The 26,217-nt window shown below is 44.3% G+C and overlaps 1 protein-coding gene across 2 annotated transcripts in view; it reads right to left on the bottom strand.

Moving 5' to 3' along the window:
• The window catches only part of LRRC63 (leucine rich repeat containing 63), a 242,022-nt gene that overhangs the window by 9,927 nt on the left and 205,878 nt on the right, over window positions 1-26,217 (bottom strand). For both annotated transcript variants that reach the window (XM_085621841.1, XM_085621840.1), the window contains 3 exons: window positions 16,786-16,922; window positions 12,012-12,095; window positions 8,142-8,381 (listed from right to left, as the gene is read on the bottom strand). In XM_085621841.1, coding sequence (XP_085477967.1) covers window positions 8,142-8,381; window positions 12,012-12,095; window positions 16,786-16,922 — 461 coding nt within the window. The remainder of the gene's footprint in view (window positions 1-8,141; window positions 8,382-12,011; window positions 12,096-16,785; window positions 16,923-26,217) is intronic.

Genomic DNA, 26,217 nt, shown 5'->3' with positions numbered 1-26,217 from the left:
AACCTGATCTGTAAACAAGCAGACTCAGGACATTGGGTTGGTTGGTCAAAGAGACTGTTTGCATCTTTGCTCTTACTAAAGCTCAGTACAGAAGCAAGGCTTTAATCTTCCCACTTAGCAACCCTGAAGTGGGTAAATAACAAAGTTTGTTTTGTTAGTTTGTAATTGCATTTATATATCATTTACTACCCTTGACGGGGAGTTGAAGCGCTTTATGGCGAGTAGCACTCTACGCCGAAACCCAAGGTAGGTGGTTAATTCAGTGCTGTTGTTGGTTATTGGGATTAGTCAAGTGTTCCCAAGAAAGGGAAAAACACTCCATGCATTTATTCCAGTTTCCTTGTGGTAGAGATCACAAGCAATCTGACAAAGTAAGCTACAGAAAGAAACAACATTATATATAGTGCTACATGTCAGAGGCAGACAGCTGAAACATGTGGATCCAAGAGTACACATCATATAAACATTAAGAGTTCTAGCCTGCTGTTTGGCAAGCCTAGGACAGGCCTTTTTGTTGAGTGTCACAACCTTGCTAAAGGGTCTGTAAACTCCACAAGTGAACTTGGCACAAAAAAAGTAAGTGCCTGATTACGAGTACGCCACACTGCTGGTCTGCCCGTAGTATTTTGAGTGTGGCAGTCGGACCACCACAAGACCGCCGCCTCAGCCGGTGTCAAGGACCCCTTGCGGCAGAGGCGGTGCTGACAGGGGCAGTAATATCCAGGCGGTGCCACTGCAGCCCCACCGAACATGTTGCTTGTCCATCGTCCAGTTCATGGCGGTGTCTTAGATTTGAAATGTTATTTCCTTAATACGCAGAATCAAAATGCCCTTTTGCTATGTTTAAACTCAATTCCGTGTTAAGTTAGCATTCATGGCACCATCTTTATTGGCCCCATCTTGTTCTGTAACTAAGTTCGAGTTTCTTTCTCACAATGCTTGCCTCAGCAGAAAGGCTGCCTCTCCGCCCCCAGCTTGTACTTCTCAAGGTTGAAGCTTCGCTGCACTAATGAATGTACCATTTATTGTTGCATACCTTTGCAGTTAGAGAGACCCGTTCCCACATCTTAGAACAGTAAGCACTGGCCAAGCGACCTTGGGGTCGAGATAGCATGTTCCTAGTCCTGTGCCATTGTTCATAATTGTATGCCTTCTTTGTTCATAATGGCCTGAGCTGGAAAATTCCATTTTGGGCGGGACTTTAGAGGTGCTGGAAATGTATATTTTGTGTTACCGAGTAGACAGGAGTCAGTCCCTTGGCAGTCATCTAAGTCTGCAGTCAGGGATGGGAAGGCAGGGTACTTGTGCACTTCAAACGTATGCTTCTATAAGCTTACCCACTTTAAAGGCACAACTGCTTATAAATACTGGAACTCAGACACCAACTCTTCAGTACAGTTCTGGACCTGTGGATACTCTGAAGGAAGAAGGACTGCTGTGCTGCTGAAAGGACAGCCACTCTGCTGGACTGCAACTCTGAAGGAATTGCTGTGCTGACCTGTGGTCCTCTTGCCTGGGGAGGAAGAACTAGACCTGGAACCTCATCTTGAACCCAAGACTCCAGAGTGACTTTAACATCTAGTCTGCTGGTTTCCTGATCAGAGTCTCCGGGACATAAAAGGCTCACCAACATCCTGCACCGGCCACTGGACCCAGCTGAAGTATGTTCCTGACCCCCAATTGACCCCCAAGTCGAGGTACTCAGGTCCTGGACCCTTGTTTTGGCTCAGCAATCTGAAATTAGGTTTCTGGGTTCTTCACGAATGGGTCAGTTTGCATGAGACTTCTCTGCTTAAACCATGATTCAGCGCAATGCTCTGTCAGCCTGACTCTTTGCACTGCAGCATCGACCGCCGCAGGGTCCACCAAAACAAAGCTCCAGGAGTGCTCGCCCACGACGCTGAGCCTGCTCTTCGCGCTATGCCAGCATACTCCCATGATGCTCTGCTTGCTACCCGCGGCCCTATCCAATGCAAACGGGACTCAAAGCTTGGACTTTGAGAAGGTAAATTTCAGTGGGCCTAACCTGGTGACAGTATTTGACCTGCGCTCCACCACGGTTGGCCTGAAAGTGTGACTTTGACCTGGTCCAGAATGATCAGATATCCCGAGTTGGTGCTTTGTGCTTTTTAGCTCAATTTTTGCTAAAATTTTACAAATTAATAACTCTGGTTCTACTGGTTGGATATTTGTTGTTTTGGTCTAGTGTAACTTATTAAATGTTTCTCTATTTTTCTAACTTGGTGTGGGATTGTTTTTCTGTGGGGTTTTTCATGTTGTTGCTGTTTGCAGTGTTGCACAAATATGTACACATTGCCTCTAAGTTAAGCCTGTCTGCTTTTTGCCAGGACACCAGAGGGTGGAGCACAGGCTAATTTAGGTTTGGCTTGTACCTTACCCTGACAAGGATTCGGGTTGTTGTTTGACCAGGGCTCTCATCCTAGTCAACCAACAACCCAATTTCTAACACTATATCAGTCACACAATATACATAAATGATTGCTTGCAAGGGCTTGTTAGGATCCAAATTACAGCCTAGTTAAACTGTAATCCTTTTAAAAATATGGATGGACAATTTAAATTAGAAGATGAACTCGCTAGTCTTCAGGAAAAGTATATTTTCCTGACAAATCACTTTCAGCTGTGATGCAGCAACAATTGCATTATTTGCTTAGACTGCTGAACCTACTTGCTGAATACATTCAGATAATAAACAGTGCTTAAAACATTTTATTAAACAGATTTGGTCAGGCTAAATAATCCTTAATAATAGGGACAAGCAAGGCCTGGTCACTGAGAAACCTTTAGTTTCACAATGTCTATTAAGATGGTGGGCATTGTTTAGATTTGGGTAAAAACTTTTTATTGGGTTGTGTAGGACTTCCTTCGTTGTGCTCTTAAGTATTTTATAGATCACATTATGCATACGTGGGTTGGGAAATCCCATTTCACAGTGAACCCAACAGAGGTTTCAACTTTCTCCACTTTTGTTTTTGCTTTTGAAGGAAACACTATCTGAAATGATCCAGCAGATCCTCTTAAATCAGGTTTTGTTTATAAGCATGCCTGTAATCTTCTCACTTAGGGGTCAATTAGGATGGCGGGCGGACCTCCACAACCGGCCGGCGGTGAAGATCCGTCCGCCATATGTCCCTGGTTCACCCCCGCCATATTAGTATGATGGGGGGCACCGCGGCGTACGGGAAGACCGTCCGCCACTTTTCCGCCAGTCAAAATATCGACCGGGCGGAATAGGGACTTAATATGGTGGCGGTGTTTGCAAGACACCACCATCCATATTACTATGGGGCATTTCTCATGCCTTTCCATGGCGGAGACTCCGCCATGGAAAGGCATGCAGTTAATGCTACTGGGGTCCATTGTGGGTCCCCAGGGGGTTGGGGGAGTGGGGGGCTGCACTTGGGGGGTACCTATGGTACCCCCCCAGCATTGGCATGGACAAGGTGGCAAGCACTGCATGGTGCCTGTCACGTTGTGCATGCGATTACACCACGTCCCTTCACAACATTGTGGTGGCCGGTGCTCACAGCACCGCATGCCACAATGTTGTGAATGCGGGATGCCACCGCCACGGTGGCGGTGGGATCCTAATTGACGGTGTGGGACCGCTGCACCACTGGCGGCCGGTCCCGGAACCGCTAGGGTGGCGGGCAGACAGGAGTTCGCCCGTCATCCTAATAGACCCCTTAATGTGCACAAACCATGTACTTTACTTTTGAATATAATCAAGATCTTTCATAGTATGCTACTGTATCTGATTAAAAAATGATCATTTATAAGACAACTGTAACTCAACTGTGAAGTAAATATGAAATGGCGCTCATATCCCCAGTATCTCACAAATGATGGCAAATTAATTTTATGATGGACTCAAACAAGATCTACTATGATGTAATTGCATTCCTTATCTTGAATTGGAAGTATTTATATTAATAAAACAACAGTTTTCACGAGTATTTTCTATAATGGTTAAATTGATATTGTCATTAACCATTTTATTCGGAATCAAAACGATCACAGATTTTCATTAAAGCAGATACTGTGCTGTCCTAAATTGAAGTGAAATTGGCATGTGTCAAACAAATTATATTTTTGGGTATCATCTTTAAGGATGCTAATAATGTTGCTTACTCCTTTGTTTGAGAGACATCACTTACAATGGATAACAGACAATATATTTTCACTAATAAGCCCAGCCTGCACATTCCTTTGCTAGCCCTCGTTCTTTAAGAAAATATGATCATGCGGCCAATTCACATGGCTTGTTTGTGAGTAGTGTAGTTTTGTGTTACTACAGACGAAATTATGACTTTCTGATAAATTTCCGGAAGTAACAAACACTCTTAGTCATGGAAAAAAGGTTGGTGAGCGTTGTGAATTACAGCCATGTATTACTCATGAAAGTGCATGGGTGACTTACAGAGGCCTTGAGCTAGTCATACCTAAGAAATGAGTAAGTCACATCTACTCCCAGATAACAAAAAAACGACATCAATTGGGTTATAAGAGTTTAAAGTGATATTTTGAAGTGCTTTATGAAATATTGTCCATATTTAGTTTTTTCTTTGGGGCATTTACATTCCACTTTGTTTTTTTTCTAAGAAGTCCTGAAACTGTAGCAATTAATAGCAATAAACGCTGATATAAATCCTGAGTAGCCTGTGATTAGATATTGGTATTGGCCATCTGAAAGGTTTTTAAAGCATTTTGTGCTCTCCAATATATTAAACCCTTTAGCATAAAGTTAAATTAGTCATGTGTAAATCAGTGCAATAGATGCACTGGCGAAAACCCATGGCCCTTATTATTTGCAGATGTCTCCAACCCTTCCACTGACTGAGATCAATTTTTCAGAACATTTTGGACTCTTAGAAAAATATCCCTCTTATCTGTCTTGACTATGCTAGGTTATATGATTAGGAAAAAAGACAATATAACTTAACATCTTGTTTACTGTGACACAATATTACTCAGCTTGAAACCCTCTGCAAGTGGGGGTGTCTGGCCCTTCATTCACAGTAGCATGAAATGGATTCTCTAATGGAAATCAAAATCGCGAGCTCTCTGGGTGAGTTGCTCGTTTGAGCTGATATGGTCCGCATCATATGAATCAATGGTATAAGCAATCATGAATTGGTCATATTAAATTACTCTGGTTTACAAGCACCTTTTGTAAAATCTTTTTGACAAAATAATGAATAAAGATATAGTAAGGGCACATTTTCTCTGATGAGAAACACATTTGGAAGTCAGTGTGGAAAGAAGTAGGACACATGCCAAGTGGGGAGGCAAAAATTACACCTCTGTAAAATGAAATTGTACTCTTGGAAAAATTAGTAGGCAGACCGAATACCATATACTCCTTCACGAAGGCAAATTTGATACATTAGAGAAATAAAATATGGTCATGTAGAGATATGGAAGCAGGAAATCAAATGATATGGTATTGTACTGTACTTACATTTATATAGTGCTTTGTACCAGAGGGCACTTGCGAATTGGTAGCACGCTACTTGGTGTAAAACCTTTAGATGGAAGAGTGTGTGTCCATCATGTAGTGTTTATGGGAAGGGTTTTGGTATTATGCATGAGGTCCGGAGTTGTGCACTTATGCTTTTGTCACAACTCATTGATGTACATGAATTCCATAAGAAGTAAAAGATAGGGCAGTTGCGGATGGATGGATGGATGACAAAAGTGTGTGAGTGTAGAGTGATCTATATAGAAAGCGCTTTGGTGTTGAGCATGTATGGCAGAAATTATTCATATAGTGGAGCAGCAAATTTGTAGCTGAACCTAAGCAAAAGTGTAGGTGAAAAGTATGAGAATGGACATGGACATGGTCTTGCACGTGGATGTCAAGCAACTTAGGAGTGGTCAGTATTATAAAGTTTAAATCCTATTGTTTTATGGAACAAAGGAGACCTGCGTAGACGTTATGGGTGCTACCCTTGGGATTTAGAGGTACAGTCTTCCATTAGCTATAGTATATAGACTCTGTGGAGTCAACCTAAAAGTGGGAGAAGAGCAGTCCATAGGAATGGCCATTATACAACTATCTACAGCAGTGTTTCCCAAACTACAGGTCATGACCCACTGGTGGGTCTTAAGCTGATTTTTGGTGGGTCAGGAAAGTCATAGCAATAGATAAAAATGCTTTTAAATTCTGCGTTCACATTTGTGGTGATTCAAAGACAGAGGTCAAATGTCAGGCTGAATTATTCTCTTTACATGTGGATTGGTGTTTACTTTGCTTTCCCAGACTGCAAAGTGAGGGAAGTTTTTAAAGCAAATTATGTGGCAATGTAGAATGTTGTTTTTTGCATTACACAACACAGTGTAAATACCTGTAAACGAAGTGTATGCACCCAGCAGCTAGAAAAGCAAAAATGAAGCATTTTTTTGTAAGTCAGAAGTGTACTGGAAACAGAGATTTTAATAGGATCAAAACAAATCAAGACTCTTATTTGGTGATGCACAAATGAAATATGTTCACAGAAACCCATTTTCCTCACATTATAATTTGCGTGATATATAGTTTTATCGGTAAAACTGTATGTCTGTGCAGATTTTATGGCCCTTTCAATGGAAAATATGCTGTCTGTAAATGACAATGCGCTACCACAAGATGCTTTAGTATCATTCACGAATCGCCCAGCATCATGTACATTAAAGGTATGTGGGTCACGTACGTTAGTTGTTCTAAATAGTGGGTTGTAGTTCTAAAACGTTTGGGAACCATTGATCTACAGTAGGTGCTCTAAGGAGCCCACCCAGGAGTGGCAGAGGAGCAGTTCTTATGCCAGAAGTCATAATATAAGCCTGAGGAGGCCACACATGAGTGGCAGGAATCAACACATAGGGTCGGACATTATACAACTAACTACAATATATGCTGAGGGAAGTCCACCGAGTGTGGCGGGAGCAATCCATCAAAATGGGTATTAATGAAATAGTCATGGTTTTCAGTCAGAGGAGCCCACCCATCAATGAGAGAGAAGCAACCAGCTAAAACTGGCAGTGCACACCCAGCCATGGATTATAGTCTGGGAATCCTCCCAGACCCTATCTTTGCTGCTACTGGGTTGCCTTCAGAGAACATTTAGTTTGGATGGTTGTATAATGCCCATTCCTATGGATTTCTCTTCAGCCACATGGAGGTGGAATCCTAAGAGCATATAATCTGGCTAGTTATATTGCCTATTCCGACTGGTTTGCTCTCTGACGCTCCTGAGAGGACTCCCAGACCATAATCCAGCATGTGCTCTAAAAAATCCTCACAGGAGCTTCAGAGAAGCAGCCCCTATGCCACCAGCTATTGTATATGTTCAGAGCTGTCTACCAAGGTGGGACAAAGGAACAGCCCAGACAAATGGGCTCTGAGGACTCCACCCATGATCGGCACGGAGCAATATATAGGAATGGGCACTATGCAGCCAGTCACAGCATATGCTCTGAGAAGTCAACCCAGGAGCAGCAGAGAAGCAGCCGCAATGCCACCAGCTCGACTATGTGCCTGAGGAGCCCACCTAGGAGCAGTAGAGTGCCATCATTAAGAATGGACATTATATAACCATCCACATTATATGCATGGAATAGTCCACCTAGGATGAGCAGAGGTGAAAACAACAAGAACAAAGCATAGGGAAGGCACTGGGGTAAATAGACATATTATCAAATAAACCTACAGGCAAGCACAGAAATCAGTTAATTGTACAAATGGCTAGTTTTAGTTGGGTCGCATATTTGATTTCTTCATTGAGTCTTGAATGCTAAATCACAGATAATTAGGGTCCTCCATGCAACACCAATGTATTAAGTCCATATTTAAAATAAATCACTGATGCCCAATGGCTCTCCACAATCACATGATCTGAAAACCAAAGCCATATGAAGAGATACTGGTCTGGTGCGCAAATTTTATAGTCCATATGACCAACGCTATTAAGATGTTATTCACCCTTTTCACTCTTAAATTTGCAGTGTACTATTTAATGGATGCTAGAGGGCTTAGAACGCATATGATAGAATGATAGAATTGATAGCATTTTATTCTGAATTTCACAAGCAGCTGGCATACAAAGTACAAATTAGAAGTACCATACATTTCAATTACTTACTTGCTTAGAATGTGTTCTGCATCCTTGGGGATTATGCTGTAATACTGCCATAAGTTGTTCCTGGAGAAAGACAGGGCAGCCAGGTCCACCAGTCTCTGTGGTTTTATCCGGCTATTCTCATTCCACAACAAGGGATGCATCATATTATTGCTTACTCTGAGCTGCTTCAAATGAAGTTTCAAAGCCCCACACGGAAGACCAGGCAGTTGATTACCTTCTACATTTAGAAATGTCAGTAAGCTGTAAATTAGAAAATAAATATAAATTTCCAACAGCTTCTCATGTATTTCCCATTGTACAACTATTGTACTTCATAAAGGTTTTTCTATACTATCTGCATATATGAAGTTAATTCGAAAGGACAGTTACATTTGCTAAAAAAAAAACTTTGTGGAGCTGCAATTCTGAACCTCTAAAGAATGCACAATGGGAGTGTCATCACGTAGTACCTTCACCCCCCACTCCCAAACTCTGTACAGAGAATATAATCTACAACTGTTAACGTCCATTTTATTCTTTTTTGTAAAAGACAGTCAAATGATAACACCAGACAATGATGCAATAAGCGAGGCAAGAAGAGGTTGGGTGAAAGCGAAGGAAACCTGCAGATGTATCACTCAGGGATTCAATGGGGCATATACCAACCCTTAGCTTTAGAGGTGTATCACCTGAATCAACTACAGAATCAGTTACCCATAAGTCGTAAAATGTGTCTTGAGCTTTCAGGCACAGAATATTCGGGAAGTTCATAGAAATACGTTGATATAAAGTGGAAATTGATCCACATAACTACAGTGTAATTTTTGAATACCAGCAATTTTCAAGCTTAACTTACTGAAGATATCTTTAAACTGAGAGTTTTTACAAAAATCAGTCAACTTAAAGAGGGCCTTAGTCAATTCTCCCAGAACCAAATTTTATGCTCATCAAGAGTTTTCTTTTCATTTTTATATAAAATTAGCAATAATATTGACACGGTGTCCAATTGCAATGATTGTATTCCCACGGGTGTCATGCACTAGTGTAAAGGAAATGGAATTCCACAACAACAACAGAAAATATGACTCATAGAATCAGGATTGCTGTGCGGAGATCTATTTAACCGTGTGGAAAGGATATCTTTTTAGGCAATCTTTGCACATGAGTAAGGAATGAGAAAAGAGGCATATATGCATGTTTAGGATGGGCATTGTAGGAAATGGGGTGACTAGTGGGGGGTGAAAGCCTACTCAAGGAGCAACCACAATCCTTGCCAGGGTGAAGTCACAAGCAACCCCAAATTACCTCAACTTAACCCTCTGGAAGGTTGGCACACGAGCAATGAAGCCTAATTTAGAGGCATTGAGTAAAGAGTTTATGCAGCACAGTAGGAACAGTCCTACTTGCAGCAGAGCAACACAGCAGTCCTTCTGAGTCTTCCATAGCCAGGGTGTACTGAAGAGTTGGGCCTGAGGGTCCAATATATACACTTGGTGCCAGCTTTGAAGTAGGAGAAAGTTCTTGATTTTTCCACCCCCCACACTCCCCTCAGAGATGTTTTGGAATTTCCTGACTCCCTGCCCTGGCCCCAGGTTGTCTGAGGGCACAAAAGACAAGAGTCAAACCCTTTGTGAGAGTGCTGGGCATAGTCTTTGTGATATGCAAGTGTGGTAGGTGACAGCTCCTACCCTCATCAAGTCAGAGATGGCCCATCCCACCATCACCTTGCCCCCATTTGACTTACTGTCTGGAAGCAATACACAAAGACCAACAGCCAGCTACACCTAGTCATGTGACCCAGGATACATGTTGCAGGCACCAAATGGTTCGGAGAAGAAAATGCCAACTTTCTAAAAGTGGTGTTTTCAGAATTGTGGCTTAAAATCCGGCTTTACCATTAAAGAGGGTTTTAAATTACAACTCTTTAGACACCAAACTCGATATTCCTACCTGCTCCCAATTGAAAGTTATCTTAAATGTAATAAGGGAACCCAAAGTTATGATATGGGAGAGGTAGGCCTTGCAGTAGTAAAAAATTTATTTAAGAGTTTTTCACTACCAGTTAAAAGTACATGTCCAACTTTTTAAATACACTGCACCCTGCCCTGTGGATCCTTTAGGGGCTTTCTTAGAGGTGACGTATATGTATTAAAAAGGAAGGTTTAAGCCTGGCAAGAGGTTTATCTTGCCAGGTCAAAATGGCAGATTAGAACATTTACAGGCTGTAATGGAAAACCAGAGACATGTCTAAAAGGCTGCTTAAGTGGGTGGAACATGAGTGCTAAAGGCCCACAAGTAGTATTCAATTTACAGTCCCTGGGTACATGAATTAGAACTCTTATTAGAGACTTATAAGTAAATTAAATTAAATGAGGCAATAGGGTGTAAGCCAATGTTACCATGTTTTAGGGATTGAGCACATGCACTATAGCACTGGTTAGCAGTAGTAAAGCACACTGAGTCCTAAGACCAACAAAAACAAGATCAGCAAAAATGGGGAAGTAAGGCAAAAAGCTTGGGGAACAACCAGATCAAGGCTGGCAGGTATAACATGCATGCAAATCATGGTGCACACCTACAAAGTTAAACTTTTGTGAGTATTTATTAAAACATGGCATAAAAAGTACCTGTATTCACAGGGCGCAAAAGAGAATAAAAAAAACAATCTTATCCTGGGGCTCTATGAGAAGGCATTTCTCTACAGGACAAAATGTGATCCCTTTGGAGAAAGAGGTTACAAAATGTGCAAAATGCACTTTATTACCATCCCCAAACCAGATAATAGTTTGTTAGTATACAGTACTCCTAGTGTAGGTTAGAAAGCTTACACTTGGAGCTCTATGAAACTCATTTATTTTGAGGATAACCCTGTAGGATTAAGTACATTCCGAAAAATGAGTAAATTGGGGCAAATATAGATGTAGGTGTAATTCTTAGTACCTAGACGTACTCTTTTTCTGAATGACGCCCTTGGCCAATGGTGCAGTCACACACAGTGAAAACGCTTTGAAATTCATTGCATTTTCAGTGGAATGTGCACTTCATAATGAAAGTCTGCTCAGGTACTCCAGGCCTATTTCTGACATCAAAGGTGGACAAAATAGAGAATAAAAGAGCTTATATTTAGGACTTTCAAAATGTGTGTATATGCTGGTATTCATTTAATCTAACCTACCTAGAGAAAAATGGATTAATATAACAAGTTCTATGGGCATGCCTTAATTGCAAAAACAGTTCAGGGTGCATAACACTAATGGAGGCTGTGTGAGGTGACGGGAAGCATGCTATTAACTTTGGCTTGGGCTAATAATAATGAAGCGTGCCTTTAATGGCCTACTACGGGCTGTAAGGCTATATTAGAATATTTAAATGTTGAGAGCTCCCCGGTAGACAATCAAGTGATTTGGGGTTAATAACGGCAATACAGTTATTCTGCTCCATCATTCCAATAACCGTCTTTCTGTTTCACCCTTCTTATTTTAGAACATTCTACAATCATTGGGTTGAATATTCTAAAACCAATATAGCCCTTTTGCCTTGGGTTCTACTGATTGTTAAAGGCCTGCTTCCTAGTTATATGCCTTCACCTGGAGTTTGGGCCTATAACTCGAGAAGACGGCCTTTTGCAAACTTTATCCCTCAGCAGTAGGCTATTATGTTATACAATATGGTCAAACATGTATATGCTGAAATATGTGATGTTGAGGAAGAGCCAGTAGTGTTGATCAGTTCACAAAAACATGCAAGAGATTCACTGTGGGGACCATCTTACTAAAAGAAAAATTGACTGCATTGATACATTCAGTTTGTATATTCATGGGAACATGTTCCAAATATAAGCAGTGTGTATTCTACAGAACATTAAATACTGAAATTTAAGAAAGATTATACCTCAGATTGGAAATGTCATTAGGGATAGAAGCAATGGTATTGTACGAGACATCCAGGACTTCAAGATTTGTAAGCAGAAAAAGTCTAGAAATAAACAACATGTCATGTTTATAAGTAACAAAAAATATGTCATTTATGTATTTTCATATAGCCTGAACCAGGCACTAAAGGTACAGCATAGCTAATTAATGCAATTAAGAATATTATATATATTTAAATAATTAAGCAAAATATTAATAAGAACAAAATGACACAAAGCATACCAGAGCACATGGTCATTACAGAAATCTAGATACATAAATAAATAACTTAAACACCACGTTTTCTAACTTTTCTGGAAAGTCAGATCATCTGTCAGCAACTGGAAGAAGACTCAATACTACGAAATATGTATGACTTTTATTAATTTCAGATATCGCGGGACTTCAGTTTCTGGTTTAATCTCTGACACTCTCAAAATTCATTAACTTATCAGTCAACTGAGAAGTAAATAAATGGAAAGCCGTGACCGTGAGCCCACCTGTTTTCAGCCGCGCGGGGTTAATTAAAAAAAAAAAAAGTTAACTTACCTTCGCCGGCCCGGTTCCACGTTGTCTGTGCTGCTCTCCTGCTCTCCTGCCTCTGGCAGGAACAGGCAGTTGGTAGCCTCCCTCCCCTCCCCTAAGCCAATCACAACGCTGCAATGGCAGCATTGTGATTGGTCAGGACACTGACCAGCCAGGCACCTATGGGGAGGCCATTTTCTCCATGGGCTGCATGCAGCCTACATGGAGAAAAGGCAGGGCTGACCAAACAGTCAGTATCCTCAGCAGTGGGCAAGCCATCCCTCCCCTGCCCTAGAGCAGCCCCGCCCAGCCGCCTGCCCCAAACCAAACACTTCTGCTTTCACGCAGTGCGAGAAGCAGAAACATAAAATGGTAGTTTTACCATTTTATGTTTCTGCTTCTCGCACTGCGAGAAAGCAGTGGGATGACGCTCCTCTGCCTGTTTTGACCTCAATCTAAGAAGGATGCACAAGTCAATGTAAATGCCATGGCACCTGAAACATATAGTGAGTCTGACTTTAGAACGGAATGACGCATATAGATGATAGGGGGTGAATTTAGGTCGACCAATCATTTCAAAGTTTAACATGTATACGGCATGAGCTGCTACTACTGACTGAAAATCTAATTTTGGTATCAATGACTAAGAACAGTAGCTGACTGCACAATGCTACCTACATGAAAATTCATGTAGAAATGAGGATATGAGCAAAGCAAGACTCAGAGGATGTCGTCAGTGGCAGGGGAATTCTCTTTGACACCAGAGTCTCAATCCACGTCTCAAGTAATGGCGCAAATGTGGAATTGGTGTGGCGCAGCGGCCAGGGCAACTGACGCCAGAACCCGGGGCTCACGGTTCGATCCCCGGTGCCGGCGGCAGATCAGCCCAGCACCATGTGACTCTGGGCAATAGCTTGCTTAAACTTCCCGAGGGCCCCCAGCGCCTTGACACCTTCGGGTAATTGTTTGCGCTTTACAAATACTGGACATTTACAAATTAATTACAGGTATGCACTGGAAATTGGATATTGAATTAAAAAAAATATATGGTCATCCATGACTATCTCCTGAAGGATGGCCTTCTCCCTTTTTAAATCAGAAGCACAGGGCGCATGCAGGTAACACAGAGTATCATCTGGATGTGGGCTCCAAAGAATGCAGGATTCAGCAATTTGTTTAGATTTAATAATATGGTGTATGAAATTCTACCTTCTCTCCACACCTATCTGTAGCTTCAACCAGAAAATCAGAAGTAGGTTTACCGATGAATCAAGACCTTGACTAAAAGCTTAGAACTAATTCTGTTTTAGGGGCAAAGACCCAATTGGGACCAGATGTACAAAACTTTGTTTTTATCACAAAGGGCCCGATTTGCAGAGTCGGGTCATGCATTTTTCAATGTACAAAGGTCCAATTTGAGCTGTTTGTGAACAAAATAGGCATTTTTCAATGTACAAAGGCCCAATTTGCGATTCGGCAATCTATTACCGAATCACAAATTGGGCAGGCAATTTGATATTAGAAAGGGTCCTGTTTAACGTGTCCCTTTCTAATACTGAATTGCAGTGGTATGTGTGAATGTTTTGCGACAGAAATGCATTTCATTTTTCTTTTTGAAACACATGTTGTTTTCCTATAAGGAAAACGGGCTGCAGAAAAAAAAATTGCTTTATCTTAAAGCAATCACAGACATGGTGATCTGCTGTCCGGAACCGGCCACCATACCTATGATTTTTGGGATTCCCAATGGGACACAAACAGAGACCTACCTCATGAATATTAATGGAGTATGTCTCTTTGCGACCCACTGGGAATCGCAAATAAACACTATCTGGTAATCGCAAACTATTAACAATGTACATCTGGCCCTTAGGTGGTTTTTGCACATGTGCTAATTGCACATATGCTCTTTGTCCATGTTCAAATTGTTTAGGATGTGCAGGAAATATAGCAATTTTTGTGTGTAAACCCGACTACCAAAACTGGTCTTGGGAATAGCATGTATAGCTCCATCATTCTGTTCTGTGCCATCGTGTATCAGCTGTCGGTTTCCACAAACACTTGAACGTCCTACATTTACTAGGGTGACCAGACGTCCCGGTTTTCCCCGGACGGTCCCCGTTTTTGGAGAAGTGTCCCCGTGTCCCGACACTTTTCTCCAATTCAATGAAATGTCCGGGTTTTTAAACAGTGTCCGGGTTAAACATACAAATGTCCCGGTTTTTCATTTGTTTCGGTTGTTTGAGCATGCACGTGCATGCTCTCTTTGCACTGATTAAAGCGTGACGTTTAGGTGAGCGTTGTAGCAGGAAGGGAAATCGGGCTTTGAATGGGATGGGGGGTGGGGAGAGGTGCTCCTTTCATTCCACAGCGCGAGGTTCAGCGCTTTGAATGTGACCTCTGTCTCCAGGCCGAGAAGTCAAAGGATGCAATCTGCATACATTCACACCTGAATGCCAGTCACTTAGGGTGCTTCCAAAGATACCTTTGTTTTGTTAATGCAGCGCTCCTGCTCCAACAGCTACTGATGGCAGTGCGTCTTTGAATGTCTTTATTTTGTAAAAGCCTACTTGCAGGACCTGCTTATATCCTTGTTTAGAAACAGTAACCTGTTTGTACTTCGTGTCCAGGGCCGGCTTTAGGGCAGTGTGAGTGCCACCGCACCGGGTGCTGGCTTCCTGGGGGCGCCGTGTTTTAAAGTTTATTATGCTTTTGAAGCACCTGCTGCAGCGTTTCTTTACCCCCAGCAATTACCAGGCCTCACATAAATGTCAAGGTAACTAGTGTGATTAATAATCTTCCTGGAAAGAGATCAGCATTTTGTATAGTTGAGGTTTTGACTTCGGTGAAGTTAGTGTAGAGGGTTAACATGCCTGCTGCTAAGAACCTGTACCAAGTAGATTACAGAGTGCGTATGATGTAAACAGATCAGCAGATTACTGCTTTCAAAAGAGATATCCTTTTGTTACTTGCAATTTATAACTTAAAGTCCTGATATAGAATAGTGAGCTATTAACTTTCATCCTAGAACTGCATACACACTGCAAAGTATACATTATTAGAGCATTGATTAATGTTGCAAAAAGGGATAATTTGGCTAGAAATCGATTCTTATTATTAAAGAAAACTCCCAACTATGCTGTTTCTTTTTCGACTCTGCGTTTGTGCTTCTCCACACAGGGCACTCTTAAACTATACTGCCTACCAGTATGGATGACATGTGACTCCCTACACTTTTAGTCCTTTGGCTTATGTAACATTTCCTATACACTGATTACACATGCATGATTGATTGTCTGTGTAATGTGTGTGTGATGCGAAGTGCTCGGACACCCTACACTGGTATGAGTGGCGCTATATAACTAATTCAATGCATCTGAGAGAGTGTGGTTATGGAGACTTGGTCACTGTTAAAGGGTGCTAGTGAGAGAATCCGTGGTGGAGGTGGTCTTGGGGGGGCGCCAACAAACACTGTCGCACAGGGCGCCACCAGCACTAAAGCCGTGGTCACCAACTATAGCAAATGTTGAGGCAAAGTCTGTTTAAATGGAATTAATGGTTACAGCCAATAAAAGACCTCTGATTTGTCGTCTGTAATGCTTCATCTCAGTCTGTGGAGGGAGCTGTCATTATAGTCCTTTTTCTATGTCCATGGCAGCTGTCAAATAGTCCTACCTTTATGTCTATGGTTACTGCAAACCGTAGTCCTACTTCTATGTCTATGACCTGTCCCCGTTTTTTGTTTTGAGAATCTGGTCACCCTAACATTTACGAGCTGTCTTTACTCCATGAACGGAGCTGAGTGTGCGCGTGCACAAACACACCCATTTGATTTGTCTCTACTTGTTTGCAATTATTTTCTCACCACTAGCGCCCTCTCACACAACCAAACCTGCTATATTATTCATCTGCTTAAAAGTAGCCATGTTAAAAAGAAGGCCGATGTTGGACGGATTTTGTAACTACACACAAAAGTGCTAGGCAGCAGCTTTTGTATGGGATGACAAATGCACAACTGGCACAGCTGAACAAGTTCTCCCCATTTCTTGCACTGAAGGAGTCTCATGAAACAGATGTCACCTGCGAAATAACTTCACAGGTAATAGAACATTTATGAATAAATAGTTGAGAATGTCTTTCCTTCAGATGAGCAACATTGAAGAAGACAAATATAAGAGAACTGTTTGAAGCTATAAATCCGTCTAGGACAAAGAAACATACAGCCGTACCCTGGCGGAAGAGATGACAGCAAGCAGAAGGACACTACCAGGTACTTGAGCTTGCTGAGCCGGTGCACGTCCCGCGGGATCTCTTTGATGGGGTTGTTTCTTAGCTTCAGTGCTTCGAGATTTTTGAGATCATAGATCTAGAACATAGAACAAAACGAATCTCAGCAGTGCAGAGATAAAACTGTCACAGGCAAAGCGATTCTTCAACTATCTCCAGTGAAGAGATGGTAACAGAACCCAGCAGTCACCCAGGAGATGTATGATTCTATATTTATTTTACAATTCTATTATTTGGAATTTTACATTTTTACAATACAGCATTAGACATGAGGTAACAGATTTAAAAAGCAAGTTAAACTTGTTCTCAGTGGATAACACTCTAGTTAGTTCATATCTAGATATTACCATAGGTCCACACAAGTGCTGATCACAGGAGATCGCCCCTTGCTTTTAAGAAGGGGGGTACAGAAGCAATACAAGAGAAAAGATAATATAACATTCTAGGGGAAATGACGAGCTAATTCTCTAATAAACATTGGGAAAACATAGAAAACTAAAAATGCAAGGAAACTGGGAAACATGCACAAAAAGGGACCTGGTCAACATCGCGCCACCCACCTCCAATACCCGTGGGTGGCAACCTTCCATCACCTGGAATATAGGTGGTGGGGCGGAGCCAGATGCCCATTTCCGGGCCGTTTACTCCCGGCTTCAGGACATGTGCCCTCTCTGACCAGGACCGTACCCACCCATCCCACCTGTTGGGTGGGATGGGGGGTCGGGGTGGCTTGTAGTCCTCCATTTGATACTTCTGGGCTGAACCCGGGGCTAAGGTCCCACGCGTGCCCCTCTACGTATCTCTCAGCTAACTTGTTACCCTGGTCCCCTGGTGCCCAGCTTCTTCCTCCCCAGGTGTGTCGTCACTCATCTCCAGGTCATCCCCGGGGCTGTTCTCCGAATGTTCCCATGTCACTAACACTTCAGTTCATAGATCTGCTATAGGGCGGATCCTCACCCCTCTAGGCTCTTCCCGGATCAACGACTTTTACTCAGGTCTTGCCCACTGAGTTACGTCTGCCCTCCAGGCCTGGACTCTTGGTCCTACTGCCAATTTCCAGGTCACGCTATTCGTCATCTGGCTAACACTAGGGCTAGGTCCATAAACCTCGTGCCAACTTTCCTTGAGGCCGGTAGTGGAAATAATCCCAAAATACAAGCCTACAGGGAACGGGAGTGGGGGAGAGCCTCAGCATGGCAGTTTAGGGCAGAAAGCACCTCTTGAATTCTATGTAGTGTCATGTATGTCATGTGCACATAATTGAATTGGAGGTATTTCAACCTGGTGTTCCTATAGATTCTTTTTGTTGAGGCTAAAATACTCTGCCACTCAGGGTCCATTAGCAGTCGCTGCAGGATCCACTCCTATCTATTCATCAACATAGTTAAGAGACGGCGGAACATACCAGAGAGGGATCTGTAAAACCAAGTCACCGGGTGTCTAGCTGTGCCCATCAAGACCAATAACTGCAGGACAGTATGAGTCACAGGTTCCTCCCGGAATCCATCCCACAGATCCCGAAACACTTGTGTCAATGCCTCATATGTAAGGAGTTGGCCCAACTGCAAATTATAACATTCCATCAGGTCCTTAGACAGTAGTCCCCAATCGTAACCAACCCAGCTTCTGTCAAGGCTGATAATTGCCCGGCAGTAAAATAGGAAAGGTGTTCGCCATGAGGAAGCCACACCAAGGGCAGAGCCGGTGCATACAGTGATGTTGCCACAGTTTTTAGGACGGATCTGGGCCAGGATTTTACCGCCGACAAAAACAGTACGCCTGGGTGTTGGACAACTGTTGATGGGCAAAGCAGTTTATTTTAGCCAGTAGAGTTTCCATGTGTGCCGACTACCCAGTTATTCCCAGCTCCTCCTGGTTAGCCTGATCCAACCCAAGTGTAATTCACTGGAGCTGGGATGCCAGGAAATAAAGTTTGAAGTCCGGGGCACCTAAGCCCCCTTCATCGGGTGGTCACCGAAGGATAGCCTGGGACACCCTATGCCGGCTTCCACCCATATCAGGTCTCGTAGCAAGTTGTCCACTTGTTTGAACCATGAGGCCGGCACTCTCACCGACAAGTTTGTGAAGAAGTATAGGTGCCTCGGGAGTATAACCATTTTAGAGACTGATACCTGGGCCATGAGGGGCAGCTTAAGCGAACAGCAGAAGGGACCACAAGACCTCAGAGAGCAGAGAGCCCTCCCCAAAATACCATCTCAGAGGTCCTCAAATGTGTGAAATATCTGTATCCCCAGATATCTAAAAGAGGAGGGTGACAGCATCAGGTGCGGAGCTAAACCTGATGGTCTCTTCGCCCCAGGGGAAACAGGGAATATGTGGGTCTTGGTCTTTTTAACCCGGAGGTCGGACACCATTTCAAAACCCCGCAGGAGCTCTAAAGCTCTGGCAACGCCAGAGGTACCATCCCTCAGGTAAAGGAGTATGTCATCCGTGCAGAGGGAAATTATATGTACCCATCCCTCAGCCAACACATCGCTGGCACAACCCTGCTGTCTGAAAAGTTATGTAAGAGGCTCAATAGCCAGGGCAAACAGCAGTGGGGAATGCGGGCATCTCTGCCTTGTACCCCTACATACCCGATATAGTGGGGAGAGCGTGGCGCCAGTCTTGCCTCTGGCCATCGGGGCAGTGTATAGCAATGTAACCCACTTTATTCTCTCCCAGGCCCATCTGTGTCATCACATCGAATAAAAAAATCCCATCGCACTGTGTCGAGCACTTTTTCAAGGTCCACTGACATCAGTACTGCGTACTGGTTCGCGAGGACTTCGGGGTGATACATCACATGATAAAGACGCCTAATATTGTGGGAAGTGTTACGGGTGGGAATAAATCCGCTCTGGTCTGTATGTACTAATGTCCTCAGGTATGGGAGTAATCGGAGAGCCAACACCTTACAAAGGATCTTGAAGTCCAGGTTCAACATAGCGAGGGAGGCGGAAATCAGTGACCCAGGTTCCTTGTGTCTTAGTGTGGGGCAGGGGAATAACCACAGCATTGTTAGTGGAGTCTGGGAGGGTACCAAGCTGCCAAGAGTCTGCATATAACTTTTCAAGCCGCGGGGCTAAGGTCCCAGCGTAGGTGGCATAGAACCCAGTCGGGAGGCTGTCAGGGCCCGGAGTTTTGCCTTTCGCCAACCCTTTGATAGTGGCTTGGATCTCCTGGACTGTTATGGGGCCTCCCAAGTCCTTGCAGGGGTTCTTCAGGCAATCTATTCAGTGGTATGGTTGCCAAAAAGGCAGACCGAGCCTCCACCGAGAGAGGTGCAGGGGCAACATACAAACCTTCATAATAAGTGCAGAACTCCTTATTAATGGAGGTGGAAGAGTACAAGGGCTGAGCCTCCCCTCACCAAATGTGTGTGATGGGGGACCCCCGAGAGTCCAGCCTAATAAGCCATGCCAATAATCCTCCCGACTTCCCTTCCTCGTCATGTGACCTAGTGATATATCACTTATAATCGGGATTGCGCACCCTCTTTAGGGTACACTGTATTGTTCTCTCGTCTCCCGAACCTCATCGAGTGTTTCTGGCTGGGTACCATGGGCAGTATCCAGGGTATGCAATCTGTCCTCCAGGATCCGGAATTCCATATTCAACTCCTTCTGAGTACCAGCTGTGTGGCCAATACAATGGCTCTGCATCACAGCCTTAAAGGCCTCCCATTCAATTACACTTGATGATGCTGAACCCTGGTTATTAATGAAGTAGCATGCGTCCTCCAGAGAGGCAGGGTTGAGCCGCTATGTAGGGGCAGGCACTCCCCCATCAGTGTAAACCCCAACAAAACAATGCTGTGATCAGATTAAGTGAGTCCTAGATATTCAGAGTGGACAATGTTTTGGGTATGTCTTTGGGGGCACACAAAACGATCTATTCAAGTGTGCAGGCTAAGGACATGAGAGAAATATGAGAAGTCATGTTCTTCCCCATGTTGTGTCCTCCAGATTTCCACCAATCCCCAGTGTCTCACCCAGTCTTGCAGTTCCTCTGCTAGCTAACCCGTAGTCATCCCTATTAGGGGGTGAGGTGAGTGGTCAAGCTGTACATCTAGTACACAATTAATGTCGCCCCCAGCAGTAAGCTATCAAGTGGCAGGCCAGCTATTTGGGTGGAAAGGGAGTGAAAGAAGGTAATCTGGTACTGATTCGGGGCATAGATGCTCATCAATGTAATTTCTTTCCCAAACAATCTGCCCTCCAGGAGGACATATATGCCTTCCATGTCTATAGTTGAGCGGGTGAGCTCAAACAGTGTCCTGGTCCTTATCCATATCAAAGTCCCCCTGCGTATGCCGAGTAAGAAGTGGCATAAAGCTGGCCCCACCATCTACGTTTCAATCGATCTACCTCAGCCCCAACTAAGTGTGTCTCCTGGAGCATGGCCACCTGTAATCCCCTCTGTCTGAGATATCTATGGATATCATGTCTCTTGGAGGCCGATCCCATCCCCCTGATATTCTATGACATTAATATGAATGCCTGGCTGGGGTTTGCCATGTGAAATCACAGAGCACCATACCTTCCATCATCCCCTGGGTCCCCCCTCCCCAACCCCTCCAGCCCAATAGCAGGTTCTGCGTTCCTTGTGCACACAAAAAGAATAGGGAAAAAAGGGAGGCATAAACGATCCCAAACAATAACTCCCGAACCCAAGGGAAGCTCAGTAACGGCTGGCTGTCCAAACTGATTAATACGAACATAATCTTAGTGAATACCTCCCCCACTGAGCCTAAAACGGCCTCTGTGTGAGGGGCAGGTTAAGAGGGGTGTACCAAGATCATGCAGTACCAGCCCAACACATATATAACAGACCAAAGTTCTCCCAGCTAGCAATCCGCACCACCCACATTGTGGTGCATTCTAGGAAAATAAGAGGTGTCTTAGACAAAACCCCTTACCCCTCCCTTTCAGCAGGTAACCTCCAGTCTTTGCATCAGCAGAGCCAGAGATACACATAATAAAGGATATCAAACCAGGTTGTCTGCTGTCTGGGATTTTACCACAGGGAGTCCAGAGTCATCTCTATGAGAGGACACTGAATCAGACCTCTCTCATTTATGTTCGGAGGAGTCCACTCCTGAGGTCTTCCTATGCAACAACCTAATTTCCGCCACTGCCTGTAGCAATGCCACTCGTTCCAGTTCAGTCTGTGAGGGAGACTGGCTGCTCCTGGGGCCACCATGCGCAGCGCTACATGGGCACCTGCTCACCCTCTGTCTGGTTGCCAAAGAGGTAGAGCGCGCCGTAGGTAGGACAGTCCCCACCTTGTATGCCTCCAGCCAAGCCCAGGCCGACTCCATGTCCTCACAAAAATATGTGGAGCCATCAAAAGCTATCTGGAGCCTGGAGGGGAACATCAGGGAGTACTGTATATCATTGTCACGGAGAGCTGTCTTAACCTCCAAAAAAGAGGACCTTCTGGCTTGCACCACTGCCATAAAATCTGGGAATATGGAAACCCTACCATTGTCCACGGCAAAGGAACCCCCGAACGTGCCCTCTGCAGTATGATATCTCGGTCACGGTAGAGCAGCAGTTGTGACAGGACCTGGTGGGCCCGTTCCAATGCAAAAAAGGAGGTCAGGAGGCCCGGGGCTACCTCTGTTCACAGCCAGTCCTCCAGTTAAACCAACATGTCGCCTTTTTCAACTCGCTCCTGGAGGCCAACCACATTGTTGCTTTTGTTGCGACCTTCTGCCTCCTCGGCACATCATTCAAGAAGCTGAACTCTGTCTCTCAGTTCGAACATTTGGCTTGTAAGTGTCTTACATTCAGGTTTAAGTTCTGTGATGGTGGTGTCAACACCCGTGACTCGATCTGCCAATTTATGGTGTTCCATCCATAATAGGCCAAGGCTCACGGCCACTGTGCCTATGTCCCATTGAAGGGTGGCCTTAGTATCAGTTATAGCCGGTAGGATCTTGTCCAGTTGGAGCCGTATGGGATCCACAGGAGGCTCAGCACCACCATCCTTAGTTACAGCACCATGAAAGAGGCCCTGGGTCACGGTGGGGCTCTCACTTGTTTGGTTCTTGTTTTCCCCATCTGAGTGGCCGAGGCGGGCCGGGCACCCCAAAAGTTGCTTGCAACTCCACTAGTGGGGTGTGAGCAAGTCCTCACTGCGACACCAGGGGCAGAATGTTCGCCCAGCCTTCTAGTCCCATCGGTCTCTCAGATGGGCAACAGAGTGATCCCACAGGTCACAGACTTAGTATAGGGCATCATGTAGCAGGGAGGTCCACAGGGTATCCACCAGCTTAGAGCGAAATAACACCTTCCAGGTGTAGGTGTGGTGTGGTATGTAGGTTTCAGTCTCCCAGGAAGTGTTCTAATGTTGCAGGTGAGGGTGCCGTGAGGGTTCACTATCTGGCGGGGGCCCCTTCTCATTGTATGCACCCAGGGCTCTTGGCGCCTAGCTCCAGCGGGGGGACAGCAGAGGTGGAAATATCTCTTGCCGACACTTCCCGCTCCCATGTAGCGCGGTCACTCCAGGCTTCACGCAGCAGATGCTGCTCTCTCACTGTGATGGATTGGGTAAGGTAATAGGATAAGTGACATGGAAAAACTTTTACTACTCGTACAAATCAATTGTTTGGCACGCGATATTGTGCCAATTAATTAGTATGAAATCCATTCACAGAGGAAAATAGATGATTTGACATAAACCATATACGATCAAAGAAAACCAGTGCACATTGCACTATTGTCGGTATTGGCAAAGTCTTATGTCGACGTTTCGACCCCAAAGCATAGGTAGGTGACTGAGGTCCTTACTGGCGGGGTCTTCCTCAGGACAAACAGATAGGTGGAGCAGAAGGGGAAGGCACCTAAAGAGACATTGGGTAAGTGTTAAAAACTGTGTCGAGTCCCAACTAAATTGACTTAGGGAGACTGGGTGAGCGAAAACATCGCCATAGTTACCATATTAGAAACAGGGCATCTAATCACTTGGAACGTTCGCGTCCGGGGGTGCAGGGCCTGGTGGGCTCCGAGGACAGTAGAGGGTGGAGTTCACCTGTAATGAATTTAAGGTGTCATTGTAACCATCCATAAGCGGGTCGAATGGATTGGAATTTATTCAGAACAAAAAAAGGAATAAATCTCACTTACTGGTGATGATCAAATCAACGAAGAGATGTTATTAAATCCAACATCACACGCCGTGAAAGACATCGGTGTGACAAGTGAAATTAATCACGAAGGATGGTGACCTCTATGAATAAAAAGGGAAAGAGTACTAATTTAAAAAACAGATGGAAAACCCAACCTAGAGGATATTCAGCTAAGGACCTAGTACCCTAATCTGTCAACAAAAACAACGATTAAATAGGGGGAAAGTCCGCACCTTGGTAAGTGGTGGGACATAGACTGTATCGGTATTGCTGTACATTAATGAAAGTGATGACAGGAAGTTAAAAACTGTCTATCTGGAGAATACAAGTATGATGGAGTCGCATCGTTTCCAGTATCACAATAGAGTGCACTTCGACAAAGCCGGTATGCATTTTCGTGAGGGAGTTTAAAAAGCTAAGCAACCGAGTCAGGAAAAAGATGCCATGCGACTCCATCATACTTGTATTCTCCAGATAGACAGTTTTTAACTTCCTGTCATCACTTTCATTAATGTACAGCAATACCGATACAGTCTATGTCCCACCACTTACCAAGGTGCGGACTTTCCCCCTATTTAATCGTTGTTTTTGTTGACAGATTAGGGTACTAGGTCCTTAGCTGAATATCCTCTAGGTTGGGTTTTCCATCTGTTTTTTAAATTAGTACTCTTTCCCTTTTTATTCATAGAGGTCACCATCCTTCGTGATTAATTTCACTTGTCACACCGATGTCTTTCACGGCGTGTGATGTTGGATTTAATAACATCTCTTCGTTGATTTGATCATCACCAGTAAGTGAGATTTATTCCTTTTTTTGTTCTGAATAAATTCCAATCCATTCGACCCGCTTATGGATGGTTACAATGACACCTTAAATTCATTACAGGTGAACTCCACCCTCTACTGTCCTCGGAGCCCACCAGGCCCTGCACCCCCGGACGCGAACGTTCCAAGTGATTAGATGCCCTGTTTCTAATATGGTAACTATGGCGATGTTTTCGCTCACCCAGTCTCCCTAAGTCAATTTAGTTGGGACTCGACACAGTTTTTAACACTTACCCAATGTCTCTTTAGGTGCCTTCCCCTTCTGCTCCACCTATCTGTTTGTCCTGAGGAAGACCCCGCCAGTAAGGACCTCAGTCGCCTACCTATGCTTTGGGGTCGAAACGTCGACATAAGACTTTGCCAATACCGACAATAGTGCAATGTGCACTGGTTTTCTTTGATCGTATATGGTTTATGTCAAATCATCTATTTTCCTCTGTGAATGGATTTCATACTAATTAATTGGCACAATATCGCGTGCCAAACAATTGATTTGTACGAGTAGTAAAAGTTTTTCCATGTCACTTATCCTATTACCTTACCCAATCCATCACTCCCTTCCTTTACCCCGTGGCACCCCACACTGATTGAATATTGTGAATCTTTTTCTACATTAATATGTTCTCATCTAGGTGTGATTAAATAACACTTGGATGCTATTTCATTGTTGTATTTTTCATTACTGTTGATTCTGTTTAGGCTTTTACAAGCTCCTTTGTTCTGGGACCATTTCCTTTCTACTGTTCTGATACCCAGGTCCCAGCGACTTTTTGGGTTTACCCTTAGTTTAAACGCTCTCTCACTGTGGCTCTGGTAGACTTTCAGGGTCCCCGTTCCCCCAGCCCTGCTTCGTAAAGCAGCCGGCCCCGTCCAGGACCCCAGGCCACAGTGCTATATGGTCACAATGTCTGCTCCCTCATATCGTGCCTGTCCTGGTGGTATCAAAAGGGTTTGTCTCGTCCCCCGGAGCCTCCAAAGCGAGGTCTGCAAGGTTTTGGGCTTCTTACTCTAGTCCCTCTCGTAGATGCTGCAAGTCTATCCTCCGCAACGTATCCCCACCGCAGGGGGTAGAAGGTGTAGCGGGCATGTCACTGCTCGAGTGATCCAGGCAGCTCCAGGAGCAACCCACGCTCAGCGGGGCTGCGCCACTCATGTGCCTCATTGCAGACAATCCGCAACCTGAGGCAAACAGTGTGGCTCTCTTAGCAGGGGCGTGCCAGCTGGGCCCTTGCAGAACCTCCATCTCCACAAACCCCAGCCCGGGCTCCTTCCAACAGCAGGGCACCACGGCGTCCCAGCCCCGCTCCTCAGCGATCGCAGTATGCCTTCTCACAGGGCCTCACCGGCATCCTGTCACCGATCCAGGCCACTTTCAATGTGCGTCTGAACAGGCAGGTGAAATTCAGCGACCTCT

This window comes from Triturus cristatus, chromosome 8 (assembly GCF_964204655.1).
Source record: "Triturus cristatus chromosome 8, aTriCri1.1, whole genome shotgun sequence".
In the NCBI taxonomy this organism is placed as follows: Eukaryota; Metazoa; Chordata; class Amphibia; order Caudata; family Salamandridae; genus Triturus; species Triturus cristatus.
This window is presented reverse-complemented; position numbering and strand designations above follow the sequence as displayed.